This window comes from Euleptes europaea, chromosome 9, assembly GCF_029931775.1.
Source record: "Euleptes europaea isolate rEulEur1 chromosome 9, rEulEur1.hap1, whole genome shotgun sequence".
NCBI classification, from domain to species: Eukaryota; Metazoa; Chordata; class Lepidosauria; order Squamata; family Sphaerodactylidae; genus Euleptes; species Euleptes europaea.
Window position 1 is genome coordinate 31,943,772 of NC_079320.1, and position 22,463 is coordinate 31,966,234.

General features: G+C 41.7%; 1 protein-coding gene across 1 annotated transcript; it reads right to left on the bottom strand.

The window, feature by feature from the left end:
* Positions 1-6,840: 6,840 nt before the first annotated feature.
* On the bottom strand, positions 6,841-7,026 carry SMIM43 (small integral membrane protein 43). The gene has a single exon (XM_056855976.1). The coding sequence runs from the start codon at positions 7,024-7,026 to the stop codon at positions 6,841-6,843; it is 186 nt and encodes a 61-aa protein (XP_056711954.1).
* Between the last annotated feature and the right edge of the window lie 15,437 nt (positions 7,027-22,463).

The window sequence follows — 22,463 nt, forward strand, 5'->3', positions numbered from 1 at the left end:
TTATAATGCAACGTTCAGAAAAACATTTTCCACCTCACCTGCAATGGCACAAGAGGAGTGGAAACTCCACTTTTCCATGAGCCAGCAAGCTGCAATCAAGGCAGCTGCATTATCAGGATAGCAATTGTGTGCACTGCTTTTTTACTATTGATTCTGAGACATCTAAATGTTCAGGGTAACGATTGTGTGGAGTTACACACAAAAGAACCTGAGCCTTTGACAGCTCGGAGCCAGGGAAATATTTAGTAGTCCATTTTTGCCATGTACTGTTGGGAAAGTAGTTTCAGTTTCAGTACCTTTATTGGCATACCAAGGACAATAAAAAAGAGTAAACCTAGCCACTATACATCATTTTACCTCGCCTCTTAATTACATCACCAAGAAATTTGGCTACAGATTCAATAATCTCAGAACTTCGGGAGGATAACAACAAGTTAATCTTACTATCGTCGGCTTGATTAGCATAGTTTGATAGAAAAGGATCTAAAGGGGCAGCATGAATTTCGCAATAAAATGGACAGTACAAAAGAATATGGTCAATTCTATCTTTGCTCCGATCCAGCAATGCTGTTTTTATGCTGATCTTAGCAGTGGCGAAGTCCAACGCAAATATGCCTTCGAAAGGCGGTACGGGACTTATTACAGTATGATGTTTAAGCCTTCTCTGTAAGTGCCATCAAGTCACAGATTGACTTATGGCAACCTCGTAGAGTTTACAAGGCAAGAGGTGGTTTGCCATTGCCTGCCTCTTTATAGCAACCCTGGACTTCCTGGATGGGTTCCCATCAAAGTACTAACCAGGGCTGACCCTGCTTAGCTTTCCAAGATCAGGCTAGCCCAGTGGTCGGCAAACTCATTAGTCAAGAGAGCCAAATATCAACAGTACAACTATTGAGATTTCTTTTGAGAGCCAAATTTCTTAAATTTAAACTATATAGGTAGGTACACTGTTTATTAACTTAATAAACTTTAATTAAAGTTTTAAGTCTTAATTAAACTATAGGTACACTGAATAAAACTTGATATCATACTTAATAATGATCTTATTTATTAATAAAAATTAAATTGTAAGTAAGGTATCCATAAAATTAAATCATGACAATGACTGACAAACACTTAATGTGAACATCTCCTTTGAAAGTTTGGATAAATCAGGTTTGTATGTTGTTGTTTTTAATTTTAGGCATGATTCCAGGTTCTCATCAATAAGACGACTTCTCAATTTACTCTTGATAAGGTTCATGTTTGAAAAAGATTGTTTGCAAGAATATGTAGAACCGAAAAGGGAAAGAACAGCAAACGCTAGTAGAGAAAGGGAGGGGGGAGGAATGGAGAAAGGAAGGAAGGAACTGGGAAAGGAAAGAAGGAAGAACGAAAGTGGGGAGGGATGGAGAAAGAAAGAGGAAGGAAGGAAGGAAGGAAGGAAGGAAGGAAGGAAGGAAGGAAGGAAGGAAGGAAGGAAGGAAGGAAGGAAGGAAGGAAGGAAGGAAGGAAGGAAGGAAGGAACTGGGAAAGGGAAGAGAAGGAAGGAACTGGGGAAGAAAGGATGAAAGGGAGGAAGGATGGAAGGAAGGAAGAGTGGGGGAGGGACAGAAATGGCATACATCATTTGCACTGCCCTATGGCTGCCTTCTGCCATGTCTATTTATTATTATTATTATTATTTATTGTTCCATGTTTATTATTTCCCTCACCCTTTCCTATGGGAAGAGTGCTTCCCATTGTTTGTAACTAGGGGGCCAAAACAGTTCTTCATGACCTCCTCCAACCAGCCCAGTGAATCTGACTCAGGGGAGAAGCCTGAGGAGCCAAGTCAGTGACTGAGGAGGGCCTAAGGGACCAGAGAGGGCCCAGCACGGCAGTGGTGCCTGTAAGGATGTACCAGCACCTGCCAAGGATGCACCAGAAGCTGCACTGCCAGACCCGTCAAGGGGAGCCTTGCCACCAGCCCTAGTCAGCTGCTAGGCCTCCGCCAGGCAGGACTCAAACCTGGGCATGCAGCCCCTCAGGACCCTCTCCTGCTCCGCAGGAATGGCAGTAGCAGAAGGCCCAGGCTGAGGTGGCACAAAGGAGGCAAAGTGCCCAACTAGCTGCAGATAGTGTCCCTATAGATCTAGAATGGAGTGCTGAAGATAGTCCTTCCTCACAGGATCCTGTTCGAAGCCCAGTGCAGCCACAGGAGCTGAACACCTGCCGGGAGGGGCTCCTGAGGAAACCTGACTGGGCCAGCCTGCAAAGCGCAGGACACAGGCCTGAAGTAAAAAAATGTCCTGTTACTAGAGGCTGAATGTGTGCAAATGGGCAGCTGAAGCTTTTCATTGCATGGAGGTAAATAAGATCAGCTAGTAAATAACATCTTATTAAAGAAACATGGCAGCTTGCTCTAGGCCTGTAGGCAACCTTATTTGTAGCAGCTACCCTGTAGCAGGAACCCCGTGGTGCAGAGTGCAGTCCAAGCTCTGCTCATGACCTGAGTTCGATCCCAACGGAAGTTGGTTTCAGGTAGCCGGCTCAAGGTTGACTCAGCCTTCCCTCCTTCCGAGGTTGGTAAAATGAGTACCCAGCTAGCTGGGGGTAAAGGGAAGATGACTTGGGAAGGCACTGACTGGGGAAGGCACTGGCAAACCACCCGTAAACACAGTCCGCCTAGTAAACGTCAAGATGTGACGTCACCCCATGGGTCAGGAATGACCTGGTGCTTGCACAGGGGACCTTTACCTTTTTTTACCCTGTGTAATAGCAATAGTCCCTGGTTTTATAAACTTGACAGACAGCGACTTATTCAAGGCCTTCCAGTGAGCCCATTCCTAAATACCAGGCAATGAAAATCAGGTTTCTCCCATTATCTCCCACAATATTTATCACCTTATCGACGTGTGAAATAATGCTAGACCCTGACAAATTGGTCTGGAGTATACTACAGGATTTATATACTTTAGGACAACAGCACACCTCCTACAATGATATCGGGCTGTAATTTGCACCTCAGGACCTTTCAGACATCCACCTTAGCAGCTGTCACCAGGAATTATCTAATCCAATAACCTGTTGCTGAGAAGCATCCCCTTCCTTAATGCATCACACCTGAGACCAGCGATGTCCAAAACTTAGCTACTGAGCTCATTGTCAGGACTTAATGATAGGCTTCCTCCAAGAAGATTAACAGTCTAGTCCTCAGTCTCAAAGATTAAAAATGGCCAGGAGCCTTCAGCAGCATACAGATGCAACCACTTAACCATGCATGTAGTTTTTCTTTCAAACAACTCCGACCTATTCCATCTGCTGCTCTCCAAACTACAGACAAAGTATTCCCCACACACCCTCTGAAAATTGTCTTCATTCAAAGACTGACTTTGCAGTTCCCAAACTCCTTTGCAAGAAAGCCCAATTAAAAGAATAAGGGCCAAGAACTACTGAAATACTAAAATAAATCCCAGTACTTTTAGGTCTCATCTGCTGTTCCAGGATGCTCTTCTTTGGTATGTTTGTGTGAGTGTGAAAACCCAGCTCTTGCCTAAAACCTGAAAGCCAAACACCTGTTAATTTTAGAAACCGCCAGCCAAACCCCAGTAGTCAAAAATAAAAATATAGATGTCTTTTTGAATCAAGCATCCTTCCTCCAAAATGACCCAAACTTGGTATGTCTGAAAATATTACTCAAAATCAAATGGCATGGCTCTATTTGAGCCAGTTCATCAGGGCTTAGCAGCCAAAACAGAGGAAGACTTGTTAAGTAACCTTAAGCATGTGCAGAATACTTTTCTTCACAAAGGATTACTTATTAATGGCCTATCACACCTGCTTTAATGAGAAATTAAGCTATCTTGCCACAAAACATCTGTAGAGCGTGTTGTTGGGTTTGGTTTTTTAAAATGCATATTTATTCCCTTTCAACTAAATTCCACTCTCAAAATAAAAATGTGGGCTGACCATATGATGTCAAGATAGCTTAATGTTCAGACTTCCATGCTGAGAATTCAATAAAATGTAGGAATCAACATATTTTGAAGTTAGAATGTGCAAGCGAAGAGGATGATCGTGGTCCTAGTTTGCTCCTGAATTAAAATGAAATAAAGTGGAAACAAACTGTATACATCTGGTTTCAGAGAGAAGGCAAAAAGTACAGAACAGTGTTGAAGTACACCAAAAATCAACAATAGGTTTTGTGGCAAGCTCATGTGAAAGGAATAGAGCCCCGATGCACAGAGTGGTAAGCAGCGGTACTGCAGTCAAAAGCTCTGCTCACAACCTGAGTCTGATCCCGATGGAAGTCGGTTTCAGGTAGCCTGCTCAAGGTTGACTCAACCTTCCAACCCTCCGAGATCAGTAAAATGATTGCTGGGGGAAAACTGTAGATGACTGGGGAAGGCAATGGCAAACCACCCCGTAAACATAGTCTGCCTAGTAAACATCAGGATGTGTTGTCACCCCATGGGTCAGGAATGACCTGGTGCTTGCACAGGGGACTACCTTTACCCTTTTACATGTGAAACAAAGTTTTTTTTTTACTCAACAAATGATTAAAAAATTGAATTCACTGCCAAAGGATGTAGTGATGGCCACAAGCATAGAGGGCTTTAAAGGGGGAACAGATAAATTAATGCAGTATAGATCCATCAGTGCCTACCAGCCATGGTGACTAAAGGGAACCTCCACGGTCACAGACAGTAAACCTCTGAATACCACAAGGAAGAACTTCAGGGGAAGGCCTCGGCCTCTCTGCCGTATTTGTTAGCTCCTGTGTGAGACAGGATCCTTGCCAGACTGGATATCCCAACTTGTCTGACCCAGCAAGGATCTTATGTTCTTAGGGCACATAGGCTTTAACTCTTAGCCTTATTTCCACTTGTGTTGCGTCCTTGGGGGGGGGGATCTTCTCCTGCGGAGCAAGTTTCTCCAATGCTAGATGTTTCTGCAAGACTGCCATATTTTAGTGAGCCAAAAAGCACCTAGGGCCAGAAGAAAGAAATATGCAGCAGGGGACTGCCTCCGTGATGGACAAAAAGGAGGCAAACAAACGCTAGGCTTAGGATTCATGCTTTACAAAAATTATCCTACCATAAGCTTTTGTGGACAATGGTAGTATATCACATGAATAGACCCCCACACAACTATACAGTTATTTTATGTACGAGGTCTGAAAAGCAAACAAATATCAAGGTCAAGGTGTTATGAAGCTTGCTTTGCATAAATGGTCTGGGTTGTTTTTTCCTGGTTAGATTTGAATTTTTCAAAATTATTTTTCACTTTGTACTCCCTGCATTTCATGGCTCCTTGCCCCTGCCATTTGCTTTTTTCAAAACTCTTAACATAAAATGACTGCATAGTAAGGTCCATGCATTGCATCAAAAGAAGCGGGGTCTAATTAATGAATGCTTATTCTGAACTAAGTTACAATTTTATCAGTCTTTCAGGTGGCACAAGAGGTTTTTTTTTTTTTTTTGCTGCAACAGACAAACGTGGCTGCTCCTCTGGAATTAAGGATATCAGTACTATCATCCATAGCCTATTAAACTCAATAGACAAAGTTCCCATTAATTTGTGATGGTTTTGGATTGCACCCAATAAAACTGTTAAATGTACTTAAATAATAAAATATGCAGGACTGGGAAAACATGGGTATAAAATCGCATTTATACAGAAACTCACCAGCACACTCTTGTTAGTTTTTAGACAAAAGTTAGACTCGGAACATAAAAAGCCCTGTTGGATCAACCCAGTGGCCCATCTATAGGGTTGCCAGGTCTTCTTCACTACTGGTGGGAGGTTTTTGGGGGGTGGAGCCTGAGGAGGGCGGGGTTTGGGAGGAGGAGGGACTTCAATGTCATAGAGTCCAATTGCCAAAGCGGCCATTTTCTCCAGGTGAACTGATCTCTATTGGCTGGAGGTTGGCAACCTTACTCATCTAGTTCAGCGACCGGTTTCATACAGCAGCCAACAAACAAAGCATACAGACCAAGGCCTTCCCCTGAAGTTTCACGCTACCACTGGCATTCACAGGCATTCAGAAGCTCTTTGAAATCAAGAAATGCTACTTAAGTCAACTCAAACATGGTAACTAAAAGGATAATATATCTGAGAGGCTAATGGACCAGCTAGAGAAAGTCCCACTGCTGTCACTACAATTACTTCAAATTTATAGTTTATGCTTTTTTTTAAACACAGCATCCCTGAAAGAAAGAACATTGGTGGTCCCATTTACAGAAGGGAAATGGAAGCTTTGGGGAGTTATGGCGCGATATAACCCATAGTTATGAACAATCCATTTGAACTTAAAGAGCACGCGACGTGCCCAGGGACGCAGCATGTCACAAAAGGGACCTGAGATGAAAGCGGCACGCTGTAACCGCTGGACCGCACAGTCCTCGCCCCCGGGGCCGGGGCCAGTCCTTTTTGCGCCCGAGGCAAGGCTAACTACTTGTGCCCCCCCCCCCGCATTGGTAACCAATTTTCAAAAACAGATGTCTCGTAGAGAAAAAAAAAATAAAAGCACAAAACTTTTAACAAGGTGCTATAATTAACTATATTCCGTAGCACCGTTGTGGTACTTATCCTAAAATAAATATATATATATAAATTGCCAGGCGCATTTCCCCCCAGTCTGTTTCAAACTGTGCCCCTCGGGCCAGTTCTGCACCCCTCTGCGGTCTGCGCCCTGGGGGACCGCCGAGTCCGCCCAATGGGAGCGCCGGCCCCGCTCGCCCCGCATCCCCGCACCTGGGCGCTTCTCCTTCGTCCTCCTTCCCAAGGGCTCCGAGGCCAGGACCAGGCGGCCGGCAGCCCCAGCAGCCCCGCGGCGCCCTCTGGAGGCGGAGCCGCGCGCCTGCCCCTCCTCGCCCTTCACAGCGTCTGCTCGCGGCAGAAGCCCCACGGCTCCCGCAGCGAGGGGCGGCCGGGCTGCAGAGCGCCGGTGCTGGCCACCGAGTTCTTCAGCTGCTTGATGACCCCGAAGAGCAGCAGGAAGAGCAGCAGGAGCAAGAAGAAGAAGAGCGCCAGGTAGAGCAGCAGGTTGAACTCCCACTCCATGCTGCCGCCGCCGCCGGCTTTCCCGGGAAGGGGGGCACCGCTCCCTACGCGCCAGGCATCTGCTGGAGCCCACCGCAGCCAAAGCCGCAACAAGCCTGCTCAGCCTTCCCGGGGCCAGCAGGCTCGTGTTTACCTTTACTGCCCCGGGGAAGTCCATGTGCCTGCCCCCCCCCCCGCTTCGGAAGAGCGGTGTGCACAGCCGCCTCGCCGCCCTACTTGGAGCACGGCGCTCGGCACGGCTGGGACCATCCGAAAGGAGGGAAAGGGGGGGGGGGGAGAAGCGTCTCGCCCGAGAGGGTTCGCCTGGTGCAGAATCCAAAACGCGTCCACCCAGTTGCTGCCTTGAAAAATCATCCCCGCCTGAGAACTGGGTGCTTCCCCAAACAGCCCTCTTCCCCCACCCTGAGAAATTAAAGTGTGTGTGTGGGGGGTGAGGGGGAGAAATCTTGGTTATAGGTTTTATACCCAAAGGGGTGGTTTGAAAAACGAGGGGAAGGGACCAGGGCCGGTGCCAGTCCTTTTTGCACCCTAGGCAAGGCTAACTACTTGTGCCCCCCACCCATTGCTAACCAATTTTCAAAAACAGATGTCTCGTAGAAACAATAAAAGCAAAAAACTTTTTATATGACGTTATAATTAACTATATTCCATAGCACTGTAGTGGTACTTACCTTAAAGTAAAAAATATAAATTTTCAGTTACATTTTTTTTCAAGAAACTAATCTGTTTGAAACTATGCCCCTCAGGCCAGTTCATAGAATCATAGAGTTGGAAGGGACCACCAGGATCATCTAGTCCAAACCCCTGCACAATGCAGGAAATTTACAACTACCCTTCCCCCACACCCCCAGTGACCCCTACTACATGCCCAGAAGATGACCAAGATGTGTTCCCTCTCATCATCTGCTTAAGGTTATAGAATCAGCACTGCTGACAGATGGCCATCTAACCTCTTCTTAAAGTTCTGCGCCCCTCTCAGGTCTGCGTCCTAGGCGACTGCCTAGTTCACCTCATGGTAGCACCGGCCTGGAAGGGACACCCCACTGTGACTCTAGCAAGGGCGGTCGATCAATCTGAATCCTCACTCCAAGGGGACGAGAAAAAGGCAGGAGTTAATGTTTCCTGCAGCCCGAAGGAACGAAAGGGGGGTTGTTTCCTGGGAATTAATAGCGCCCATGGAGAGCTTTGATTTCTGCCTCAGAATGAGGCCGTCTCAATTACAGGGAGGAATGAAATCACTGGGCCATTGTCCCTGAAGAAGGGAAACTAGGCTGCAGGTGGTGCTGAAGTTTTTGCTTGGTTGGAGAAACTCATCTGGGAGACTCTCTCACAACACATACAACACACAGTAGCCTGAATTGGGATTCATGCTACCGAGGAGGCTAGCATTTGCAAGCATTTAGTTATGGCTTGTTGCACTTTAACTGCTAATTGGTATTCACAAGCGGGGTGGCAAGAATAATTTTAGACCTACTCCGTTCCTCACTCTAGGATGCCTGGCTGTGGGTGGAATGGGAAATAAAGATTATGACTTCACTCCAGAATTGTGCCAATGTCCTATTGAAAGTAATGGGACAATTTAATCTACACTGGTTTAGGACTGCTGTGAACAGTACCGAATAAGTAGCCTATTAATGGTTTCTTTTTATCCAACATTATTACGTATTTTTAAAATTATGAATTAAATTATTATGTCTTCTGTTCCACCTTTTGGCACATACTACCCTTGAGACAGTATACAAAAATATAAAAGTCTCTATCCATAATATAATTGAAAACAAAATTAAAATCTATACAATATTAAACCTCTGTGTCAGGGAAGCAGCAGACATTTTAACAGGTTTTTTTAAGCTGAAACAATTTGAAATCAGACATCTAACAGTGCTACCCAAGGTCATCCAAATGTTTGCTGAAGGAGGTGTGCTTTAATTGCGCTTCTTAAAGCTGCAACAGAAGGTGCCAGATATGTTTCTGGTAGGAAAGTTTCATAATCTGGATGCCATTGCTAAAAAGGTCCTGCCATGGAACCTCCAGTGGCGGCGGCACACAAAGCATTTTCACAATAGGCAGGCTTATATTGGAGAAGATGGTGTTTAGATATGTAATCAGTGGTGCAGGTGGGTAATTTAGGTTCCTGATTTGATTTTATCCCACCCACCCTTGGCGTAGGAGCCAACCACTTATTGACTCAAGTATATGTGCACTTTCTTGGCAGTGCATCCAATTGAATTTATGGTATATTATTTATTTATTCAAATTTATAGCCCGCCCTCATTCCCAGCAAACCAGGCTCAGGGCGGGTATGAGAACAGGATAATCCTAACTTGATGCTGGAAAATTCCAGAGGGAAATCCAAGTGACATTATGAGAAATACAGACCTTTTCTGTTTATAAATGTAAACATGAGGTGCTCTTTAGATAATAGGCAAAGTATACATTTATGGCACATATAATCCAGAATTCCATTTCCAAATGTTTTCCCCCACTGCTAATGATATCTGGGAATGTTTGGTGGTGTTGCTGTGTTTGAATGTGTGTCCCCACTTATCTTGCTTTGTTTGCTTGCTTGTTCTCCCCCCCTTCCCCCCTCCCTATTTCACTTCAGTCCTACTCATATCTACTCAGAGGTTCAACAAGATTAGGGACTCTCCTGATTTAGAGATTGGAAAACGTCATGTATCTTTGCATTCTGAACTTCAAGTAAAAATATTTACATCTCAACTGTATCATTGCTTCTACTAGCAGTTTATGTGCTCTGATGCTCAATGGTCCTAATTGTCACTAAAAAAACAAGGCAATTGTTTTCTGTCCTTCACATTTTGATTTAGTTAGACTATGTTGCATGTGTCAGCAAAATTACTTGGTCTAAAATTTGTGATGGTGCTCTATAGTTTTCCTGTCATTTTCAACTTAAAACTTTTTCTGTATTTGTATAGTAGCTAGATATTATATTCTATGCCGCCTTAAATTTCATTCAGTTTTTGTTTCAAGGTAGTGTCATTATTATTTCTTGAGATATTGTCCTCAGAAGGTTCTAGATGCTGTTTTGAATTAGGGCCAGCATGTTGAAATCAGACCACCTGGTAAATTGACGTCACTTTTCTAAATCTATGAGACCAAAAAGATCATGAACCAGGGGGGAAAAAGCTACTGTATAATTTTTGCACACACCTTGGCTGTCAGCCCTCGGTCTCTGTACTAATATTGCATTTGCAGGCAATAGTAATGCCCAGCATATGAAACCCTATAAGGGTACATGTTTGTTTTTTAACACACTCTGCACTAGATTTAACTCTAGATTAATCACATTGGTTATACAAACAAAAACTGCTGTGTCCAGGTAATAGCTTGTATCCAGACTATCGTTTCCATTGGTGCAAAGATTTCTGCCCATGAAGCATGATTTTCCCATGGCAGCCTAAATTGCCCTCCTGGAACAGGTTTATGGGGCATTTCGGACAACTGCAGTATGGTAGAGAAAGGGAAATCCTGTTTCATGAGCAGAAATCCCCATGCCCAAAGAAATTTTAGTCTGGATCCAAGCAAACACTTCCCCTTTTGCTGCTGTGGTTTTTAATTTTCTTGGAGCTTTTTTATTTAGGCATTGGATTTTAGTAAATTTTGTCAAATACAAATTTTACAGATCTAGAAAGCTGCCCTTTATACCTCTGTGGCTGATGGTAATTGCGAATGTGGCTCTCTGTGGGTGGCAGAGTGAATACCACTGTCATAAGCTAACATTTCCCAAATATTACGAAAAACCCTTCTCCACTTGACTCCTAAAATCTATTTTTTTAGAGGCCCAGATAATTGTATTAATATCTCAAACCTCACATTTATCTACATGTTCAAAGTGTGAAAGGTGGTGAAATGGAACTGGCGATCCCTGGCAAGAACTAGGAGGACTTTTGAACTGCCTTCTTTGGTCAGCAATAAGCAACTAGAAGGGTTGCTTTTTCTGGAGACTAAAATTCCAGTATAGTCCTCAAGGAGTTGTGACTTGGAATTCCATGTTTGGGAAATGTCTATTGGTATATCAGGATAAGAATCCTGGGTAATATCTATAGTGGTTTGAATGTTGTACTGGGATCTGGGAGATCCACTCTGTCATGGAAGCATGCTGGCTGACCTTGGGCCAGTTATATGTACTCAGTCTAACCTACCTCACAGGATTGTTGTAAAGAAAAAAGGAGGTCAGAAGAACAACGTAAGCCAGTTTGGGACCACATTGGAGAAAAATGCGGGGAAATACATACATACATACACACATACATACATACATACATAGCACATTTCTAGGAACTTGTTCTTTTCTTACACATACCATGCATGGGATAAGCCAGACCATTCAGCTGAATTTGTAATCTTATTATATTCTTATTCTTTGCTTCCCTGACAATCAATCTTGCTTTAATACCTAAACTCACACTCCAGTGATCTGTTCCAGCAGCAAGGCAAGGACAAGGGGAGCTGTAAGTGGAGGCATTTGGAGAAACTAGTCAGAAGTCCTGCAATATTCATATAATTTTTAAAAAGAAAGGGTAGAAATACAGACTAGTATCTTAAGAGTTTCTTACCGGATAAGCTTGTTATTCCATCGGATATAATTTCACGGCACAGTGAGAATGTTGCACATGCACAAACTTATTTTCTGAATAATGAATTGGCCAGTTAAAAAGCAGGCTGTGCAGGCTGCCTTAATCTTCATCTGTCCCATGTGCAGACAGAAGTGTGTGGATCACCTTATGCTATTAATTATAACATTTTGTAAGTTTTTACCATTGGGCTAGCAAAATTATCCCTATCTTCTACAGCTTTAAAATTGATAGTTCCCGTAGCTCCCTGACTCTTCTATGCACACAAATCAGCCTTGCTGAATCAGGTGATAAACTGTTATCTAAAAACAATTTAGCACACTAAATAAATTGCAGCCACTTTAGATAGCTGATTATTTATCTCTTCTCATTCTGACTTTTAAATCAATATGTACAAATGAAAGTATAGGTTCCCTTTTCAGCAGTGAAAGCCTGGCACTCTGATATCCACAGCGGTTGACAGTCTTAACATAATTCATTCTGTAACATAATGAATATTTCCCCCACTTTCTCTTTTACAGTAGGAGGCCACCCAGAAATCCGCGCTGTTGTTCAAGATGTTCAGTGGCAGGGCTGACCTTCACCATGGTATCCTTCAATAATGAACAACTCTGACAAACCATTTTAAAGTATGTTGAAGACTGAAAGGGTGTTTCAGCATTGTCTGCAGGAAACTATTAAACTTCCAATATCATTGCATAAGTGTCATTTTCAGGCATGTTGACATTCAAAGTTTTGTTGTTAACTATTAAAATTTAGAATGTTATGTGTCTTTGTGGAGCTTGAGACAAACAGCAATCAAAATCTAGACAAATCTGCTTCCTGTGCTAGGAATAGTTTTGTTTGTATAGAACTATGCTTTCTTGACAGAACTAAGTAGAATTATTCTATGCTCATTGAAACCCTTTGAGGCTGTTTCCAGCCACAGAAATGCTGCTTAATGCTACTATTCCAAAATCATTTACGAGTCTGGAGTAGTTCCAATGCCTTTAGAAAGTACACAATGGGTGTTTCGCTTTAACGATACGGCTCTTATATCATGTTTAAAGGGTTGACAGCCTCTAATCTGAAACAGAATAATTTACATGCTAAAACTAATTCGAAAACCATCATTATCTTGGGTGGAAGCAGGATTACAGAAGGCATGATGTAGATAGAGGAGGAGGAACACACAGATGCTGTATCAGGAAAACTATAGATAAAACTGGAACATGATTGTCAGCAGAGTCAAATAGCTTTTGCTACTTTACAAGGCAATGCTAAAATGGGAAACCAGGAAAATGCAAGATGATGTTGGTTTGAGATAGTTTCCTAACTTTAATCTGGAATCCTGCACTCTGCTACCTATACTGAAGTCGCACTAAAGTTTATAGAATTCACAAATATTTATATGAGTACAGAACTGCACCTTTAATGAAAAAAATCTAATCACTTCCACCCATCTATGCTGGTAATAAGAATTTCCCAAGTCTCATGAACAAATGCAGGTATGCTTGTATTTGTAACTCATAAAATAATATTGACAATATTTTTGTTTCTCTCAAAGTACTGCACAAAATATGTTCTGTGACAATATATATTCTCTACATTTCTGGGGAGTAAAGTAACTGACCAATAGGGAGCATGTTGTGATTAAGAAGGATACCAGGAGCAGTGTACAGCTAATAAAATATTTTGTACCCTGGATGGGCAGTTTGGGTCCCTGGCTGATCATTGCTTTCTGCTTTGCCTAGTCATTCAAATGCCAGGGAATAGTTCGCAAATCATTTCCCATGAATTGTAGTGTCTTTCTCTTGTCAGTTTCAAAATTTCTGCAGCTTCCTTGCCTGCTCTGACTTTCATGAAAATAATGACTTATGGTCCAACTGTAGACATTTTAATTTGATGATGAGTTAAATTAGACTTGTGTTCAAGTCAGTATGTTTGGGAAAGCAGTCATATGGGCTCTGCTTGTCTTGCACACGTGATTTTCAGCCATCAACTGGAAACTATACAATAGCATGTAAAAACACTAGAGACAGAAGACTGGAGCAATGGACAATTGATTTGCACTACAGTGTGAAATAGATAAGGATACAGCCCAATCCTAATAGTCCCATCCTGTACAGATTCAGGTGGACATGTCCAATTATAAGATCCATTCTTAAATTACTGTGGATAGGATTGCAGCCTTTAATATCTGCCCTGACCTCTAAAGGCTTGCATTTGCAGTCCTTTGGGAAGGGTATAAGAGGGAGCTTTGTCTGTAGGAACCTGCATGGCAGGGGGTTGGACTAGATGGCCCTTGTGGTCTCTTCCAATCTTGTGTGATTTTGTGATTTTGTGTCCTGCCCCTTTGTACTAAGCTCTGACTATCAGTAATACCATTTCAGTTCTACAGACCTAAAACATTCAAATATAGGAAGGTCATGGCTACATTGTAGGGTACTTTGATTAGCAATTTCCCCTCCTATCCTAAAGCAGATAGATAAATGGTCACTTTTTGCACGATCCCCCACCCTACCAAAAATCCCTAGCAATATATGAAGATCCTGAATATCTGCACCACACTTCAATGCAAGACGTATTTAGCACTAATCTTTATGTTGACTCTTATTAAGGGGAGTGTATGGTGGTTGGGATATTAAATGCCATTTAAACTGAGGTAGCATGGTGCAAAGTTTGACCAAAGGGGACTCTTCCCCAGCCTTCTACTGATGGACTGAACACATGGCCTTCTAAATGCAGTTCCTACATATAAGACATCCAATACCGATACCAAAACCTTTAATGGAATAAAATATACAAGTCAGACAATAAAAATATTGCATAAGCCAAACTATTACAGTTATAGAACAGCCCTCATCTCTTGAGTTTTATCAAAATGCACTTTTATAACATTCTGCAAGACATATAAGACATTAGGGAAACATGATTTTAAAAAACCCAATAACCTTTATTCACTATCAGGGATAGGAGAAATAAGAAGGTTCAGTAGTGAGGTTTAAGACTATTTACAAATAATACACAGCTTTTGCTGGCACATTAAGTTATAACATTTCAGATGATAACTTTTGGGTACACAGATAGACTTATCAGGTGCCCGCTAATGGTGGGCAAACTCCTAGTAATTGTTGCCAATGCCCACTGGTGCTCATCTGGTCAGTGGGTGCAAGTCGTCTGACAAAATGGGGATGACAATAGAGTTTTGGGGTGAGCGCTAGAGCATTGCCCTGATGAGATGCTGGCACTTCCAGGTCATACCAGAAACAATGTCATTATGTGACAACAAAGAATTCCCCCCCCCAGTAATTACCAGCCTTCCCCCACCTCCTGGCAACCCTGTGCACAGAACAGTGATCAGCCAAGCTTTTATTCTTGAGGCAAAGACTGGTCTTTCCTCACTTTCAGGATTTGCACAGCATCCACTAAGCTAGCCCCCAAAGTAAGCTCTGAAAAGTCAACACTCTGGACACGCAAACCCCATCTCCATACATTCACTTGTTTTGACTACTTACACACAAGGCAAACTCTGAGACAGAATCCCTCTAGTAGTCAGTCAATCTTTCTCCCTTTCTCTGTCTCTCTGAATACTCACAGACCCTATCTGAGCTGAAAGCCTAACATTTTTCTCTCACCGCAAATCTGGCTTCTTTAGCCATCCATGAGCCCTGACTGGTTGTTAGCTACTCTATACACACACACACACAAACAAACAGGCACACAGGGGACTGGTGACTGACAGAAAGGGGCAAGAGCTCTGCCTATCTGTCAAGGATTGTTCCTAGAATTTCTGGTCACAGCAAGTGTTTCAGTGCTTTGCAATGAATTACTTATTAAATAACGATCACACATCATAAAGAAGCAGTCCCACATCAACTTAATAGGCAGCCTGATGTGATTTTGTGCCACTACAGCAATACATGTAAGGAGAAGGTAGGCCCTTATCTGAATGAATGCTTCAGGGCATCTGCTGAGATTATTATTGCATCAGTGTCTGAAAAGATGAAAGTGAGGATGTTCAGTGGATGGGATCTGCCCGTCCTTGTTAGAGTTCCCATGGTAAACTCATAGAGGGAATGCAGACCCTAATCCCTAATTGGGTGTGGTACTGGAGCACTCAAAGCTCTGCTCCTTTGGTGCTGTCTCCTATGTCTATGAAGACAGCTGAGACAACTAACAAACGGAAGGAAGGTTATCAATCATGAGAGTAAAACCACAACTGTAAGAGTCACAGCTTTTACTGAATTGCTTTAGTAGGTGAGGGTGTTCAAACAACCTTACAGAAGAATGCGGTTGCCAGCCTTTATGTTCCCACAGAGCCCCTGTGCTTGAGAATGCTGCCTGATCATGGAGCAACAGGTACAGCAGTCCCATCCCTGCACCTCCGTGCTGGTAGGTCTCTACCTGTTACAGCATTATCTGTCATGCATTTGGCCAAAGCACAAAAGTCCCACTAGTACAAAAAACGTGGGAAACCCCATAGGAAAACAGCTGCTTTCTTTTGGTTTTGCTTCACAATTCACTTTTCTCTGCTGGGGCTGGGGAAGACTTTCTCCCTTGCATGTTGGTGGATGCCCATTGACCTTTGAATGAGTTACAGGTAGCAAGAGCCACAGTTGGCTTCTTTGAATAGGTGCTTAATCTGGGAATTTGAATAAATTAGAAAGGGTGCTACTATCACCTAGAATGCTCTTTCATTCTGCATTGCCTGGCCTAGCTCCCCACTCTCCCAATGGTAGATTCCTTATTGGGGAAGTGCCTTGTGACAACATTCCCCCATCCACTGCAAGAAGTTTTAGAACTCTATTTTCTGTAAATTCTGCTGTCATGGGCCTTCATAACTGAGCCTGGCTTTTATCATGAAAAGGGAAAGGAGTGACAAGTGTTTGACAGTGGCAATAGAAGATATTCATAAATGTAGGGTGGTTGTGGTTTAACTGAATGGGGAGTATCAGCCAGGGCCCTCTTTTTGACAGCTGCATGCTTCCCATGTATCCTCTTTGCGAGGGGCATCCATCAATCAGTTGGACAAGGGAGGGTTGTAAAACAAATACACAGCTTCCCCTGATTGCAGGAGGTAGGGCTCACATTATGGCCACTGTCGCTTGCATGTTTTGAAATGTATATTTTACATAACTTTAGACGGTGCAAGAAATGGAACACAAATGTTTCCCTTATTTTAATGTATTCTTCCAAAGTGTCTTATTATTATGTTAACTGCAAGAAAATGAAGTGATTTGATCACTTCCAGCCATAGAATGTATAGAATATTGTTGGTCCTGACAGTGCATTCCTAAGGAGAATTACTCTAGTCTAAGCCCATTCATTTCAGCGGGCTTAGACTGGAGTAACTTTCCTTAGGAATGCACTACAAATGTCAAGATGATGTCTGCAACATTAGGCTGTGCAACTGGAATAAAGAATATAAATGTAGAAAACTAAGCCACCATTTTTTGCAGATTGGGACATGTTACTTGCTTATATGATACTAGAATCTTGACAGCCTCTTATATGCAAACATGTGATTTTGTCACAAAACCAAGCTAAGCAAGTGAAGTTTAACCATGCTAGGCCATTTTAAAATCCTGTGATTGGTACTCTGATGCCTGCCACTGACAAGCTATAGTGACACCAAGAGCATTGGTGGGACTGGATGAAAATTACAATGAGTCCTCTGTACACGTCTCTGCTACTTTTGGCAGAAGTTATATCTCAGTATTCCATGCAATAATTATAGCTACATACAAGCATTCCAGGACTGTCTTCTTCTTCCTTTATACTAAAAGGTAAAGATCCCCTGTGCAAGCACCGGGTCATTCCTGACTCATGGGGTGACATCACATCCTGACGTTTACTAGGCAGACTTTGTTTGCAGGGTGGTTTACCAGTGCCTTCCCCAGTCATCTTCCCTTTACCTCCATCAAGCTGGGTACTCATTTTACCAATCTTGGAAGGATGGAAGGCTGAGTCAACCTTGAGTCAGCTACCTGAAACCAACTTCCATTGGGATTGAACTCAGGTCGTGAGCAGAGCTTGGACTGCAGTACTGCAGCTTACCACTCTGTGCCACGGGGCTGTTTCCTTTATACTACTTCAGCTGAAATGACATGGTTCCAGTGCTAACATATAGAAGACTGAATTGCAAGAGCATAGCCTCCCACATTAATGGCTACATGCACACTCTTATTTAAAACCTGATAATCTATATAAACCATAAACCCACAATGTATCAGTTTAAATACACAGTATCTACTTGAATACTTAATATCGGCTTACGCAACTTGGATCAGACATTTTATCTCAAACTGCTTATAGATTACTACGTTAACCTGTTGTTTTTACCAGGAACAGGAACTGACCAATCCAAATCTGTCCTTTTCTTGTCCTGTACAAGTTAGCATTTTTATGTTACGCGAAGTATCACAAAAAACAAGAAGATGCTGGCTTCTCTTCAATAAACTGAAGAAAATATTAGCTACTATGGGCCACAACTCAAGTACCACAGCCACAAGACTATGCAGTCAGATACTTTGCACATGTATATACATACATACAAGTTAAAAGTGCAAAGATTTGGGTTTATCTATTCCATTTACATTCTAAGAAAAGTTGAAGGCAGTAGGTAAAGAGTAAGCCCCAACATGAGATGGATTGAAAAGATCTGAGCAAGGACATTTTGGGGGTCATTAGGGTTGTTGTCAGTTGTAAGTGGCTTGACAGCATATAACACACACACTCCATTTACAACATGCCTGTACCACAAGTGACTACTGTGCAAATTGTAATCAGTAAGATTTAGAAGGCAGCCAGCAATTCATTAAAATGTAAATTAAATTTGGAGCTAATCCTGTTTCTGATAAACACTGTGAGAGGTTTTTGCCTGTGATTGCAATAGGAACAGGATGGGCCCACAAATGAGAAGTTAACCTGGTAATAAATTCAAGTTGGCACCCCAGGATTAACATATTCACGATATGAGCTAAATGTATTGAAATGAGAGCTTTGATGGGTTTAGCTGAGCCTTTTATAATTTGCAAATAGACTTGCTTAATAAAAGCACAACATCTTTTGAGTTACTCTGAAGTGTTTGATGCTGAAATGGTCCTGAGATTGTGTGAGAGAACTCCATTACCTGGCAAGTTCTGTTTCTCAAGAAACATCTTTGAAGTCATACAAACTATGTACTAAATTGAGGATGTGAGTAGGTTACTAATGCTAGTAAAGGCTACTAATGCTTCAGGGAAAATAGACTGTGTATGCTTCCTTGGTATTATCGGTTTCAAATCAAGTGAGAAAGCGTGCTTTCAAGGGTTATTTTCTACCAATATATGGAGATTATAAATAGGTGGGCAGAGAGCATAAATTTATGCTACTCAGGCTGAAGTCACACAAATGCCATTTATTTCAATGCAGTTTATATAGGATGTACAGAGTGGGCTTTTAAAAATGTTGAATCTATGTTTTGCAGATGTAGCCGTGTTACTCAGTTGTAGTAAATTAAAAGAGGAGTCTAGTAGCATTTTAAAGATTAACAAAATTTATTCCAGCGTAAGCTTTCGTAAATCAAAGCTGCACAGGAGTCTTCATCTGAAGTAACTAAATGTATAATCAGAGTTCAAGCAACAGAAAGGGGAGGGGAGAGAGTATGTGAAGAAGTGACAAGGAGAGGCCGATATAAAACAAGAACCAATTAAAAAGTAATCAGACGATTCAGAGTGGATGAGAACTACTCCCAAGTCATGATAAACAGTGTAGGATTAACATAAAATCTAATTAAGAGAAATTGTGTGTAAGATCTGTGGTGCTCTGTGTAGAACCTGAAACATTGCTAGAGCTAAATTCTTAAATGATTAGAATTGTACAGTTGTTGATGACACAAACTGCATGATGGAAAAGGTCACAGGGTTTGTTGAATTGCTAAGGCAGAAAAACATACCATTACAAGTGCTGTCATTGCATTGCATCAGCTACCAACAACCCTGATGTGACAAATCCATGACCTTCAGCCCTGTCAACCTGTGACAGGGTAAATGCATTTTTCTGTAAAATATTGGTTTCTACAAGATGTCTTATGTATAAGAGCATGAATTAATTATGAACGTTCTTGCTAGGCATATGTGTATTATGGTACTGCATTATAATCAATAGGATACTCTCATGGGATGGTTATAATTAAAGAAAAGTAGGTATCTTCTGTACCTGAAAACCAATTACAATTTACAAACGGGCGGGGGGGGGGAGAGAGCCAAAACTAGAGCCATTTTGCAGAGAACGAATTTCTCTCATAATGCTTAAGGGAGCTGTGACCAACTCCTCTGAGGAAAGAAAAGCAGCACTTTCTAAAAGTGTGTTTGAGCTTTGAGGCACTATTTTTTCTGGGTTGCTCTTCCTGTTTGTTATGGAACACAGATCTCTGCTCCTTTTCTGAAGATGTTGGATGTTTTGTAAATAACCATGATTTTTCATTAAAAACTGCAAGTTTTACAACCTAGACCATTTAAAAGTCCTGCAGCCCTGTGATGCAAATATTATGAAAATTCATTAGAAGTAGAAAAAGTTCTTTATTGTACTATACATTTGTTTCTTTCCTATATTAGATTAATTTTGCATATATTACACATACAGAGGAATAAAGATAAGCTGCTAAAAAACAACAACAGGCAGGATAGCTAAGATGCAAAATGTTTCTTTTATATTTTGAGAATGTGACAAGGACTGCTAATGGACAGGAATGTAAGAACCTGTCCCTGCCGTGGCAGCAGCAGCAATCAGAGTGGGACTGGGAGGCAACAGCATAGCCTGTTTCTGTGCCACTTGTTCTGCTGTTGCTCCACACACATTTAAAATGTCTCTACTGTGTGGGAGGCGGCTAGAGCTTGATTCTCTACCCACTCAGTCCCTGTCTAGTGGGATTTATGCTAAAGGTAGTACAAAACACAGTGAGGGGGTAAAAATCAAATTTCCCTTGCACCCGGAAAACATGTTATTGGGATTAGAACCAGAAAACTTAAATAAAAACTCAAGAGACTTATTTAGCTGTATGGTAATGGCGGCAAAGGCTGTCTTCGCAATGATGTGGAAACAAGAGACCCCAGAAATAGAGAAATGGCAACAAAAAATGTCAGAATATGCTGTGATGGTCAAACTAACCGCCATGTTGAAAAGAAGAATAATGAATGCATTTCAAATGAACTGGATGTGTTATTTTGAATATTCAAACCTGAAGTTATAAAGTTAGATATCAATGTGTGATAATAGAGATCAGATGTAGTTATTTTAGAAAGAAAGAAAAGGTTAAAATCGTGCAGAAATCAAACAACATGTTAAGAAATCATCGTTTATAGCAGCAAGGATAGATAGTTATTATAATTTCTAATAGTAATTTAGAAATATTAATCAATAATGTATAACAAGCAAAATGGTTGACTATGGTGATGTTAAATATTAACCCTGGCAAGAGCCCAATCTGTATGAGAATGGGAATGTATGTTATATGTTGTTACATAATGTTTAAAATTAATAAAATGTATATAAAAAAAAAACACAATGAGGGGGGTGGTAAGAAGGAAAGATCTAAATGGATTGCTGATAGCGCTGAGGCGATTAGACTGCAGATCCAGGAGGCTTCTGAGCAGTGGTTGATGATATGATTGCTCCAAAGCATTCTCTCCCATGTAGTCGGGGACGTCAAACACCATGCTTCTCAGCAGAACTGAGTGCTATGAAGCAATTGAGACAACAGCTAGAGTGGCTGTAGAAAAAGATTCAAGCCAAATCTGCCTGAACATGAATAAGAACTCATTTCAGAACCGCCTCTGTGGCAGTGAAGAAACATACTTTTCCACCACCATTGTGTTCATGCAGTGCAGGCTGGTAGTCTTATTCCAAGTTTTAAGATGCTTTTTTCAGCTATAATATTTAGGGCTCTAATGCCCACTAAATTCATGTCATATGTTCACTTGACCCCTGCCTAAATTCTGGCCAATTAAAGCCAGGGGATGGTGTTATCAGTGGATGACAAATATCAGGAGGGTCAGTTCCTTCAATTTTGCAAGAGGCAAAAAAGGTAAAACTTTTGCTGGGGAAAACATCATCACTGAATCACATTTATACAATGATAGGCTACTATCAAATAAATTTTTGAGTAAAAATTTGAAGCAAGGTGGTAGCTACTGAGCTCCCGGTTTTCTGAATGAGAGGGAGGGGATGTGGCTCAGTGGCAGAGCATCTGCTTTGTATGCAGAAGGCCCTGGTTCAATTCCCAACATCTGTAAAAATGACTGGGTAGTGGGTGATGTGAAAGATCTTCATCTGAGACCCTGGAAAGCTACTGCTAGTCAGAGTAGACATACTAACCTTAATAGATCAATGGTCTGATTCAGCATAAGGCAACTTTGTATGTTCATGATAATGAGTTCTTCCATTCTGGCTTTCAACCCAAGTTATGACACAGAAACATTTTGTGTCACAGTTAGCTGAGAAATAGAGGATTGAATGATGCCCATAGTTGGTGACATTACTGAGTGTGCTTCTGCTAGTCACAATCAAGAAATGGCCCTCTCAAATAAATACCAACATAGGCTTTATAAAAAATGAAAATGGCCTCAGTTACCCTTGAAGTATATCTGAGGAATATGTGGCTTATATCAACAGATATAAGCAATATGTTAACTAGAGACTGACAGTGTAACCCTAAGTAAAGTTACACCTTTCTAAACCCAATGATTTCAATCGATTTAGAAAGGTGTAATTCTGCTTAGGACTGCACTGTGAACACCTCTGGTATATTTTTATGGCTATTACTGTTACATGCTCCTTTTACACTGTTTTATGCTATTAAACACTGCTGAGATTTTAATG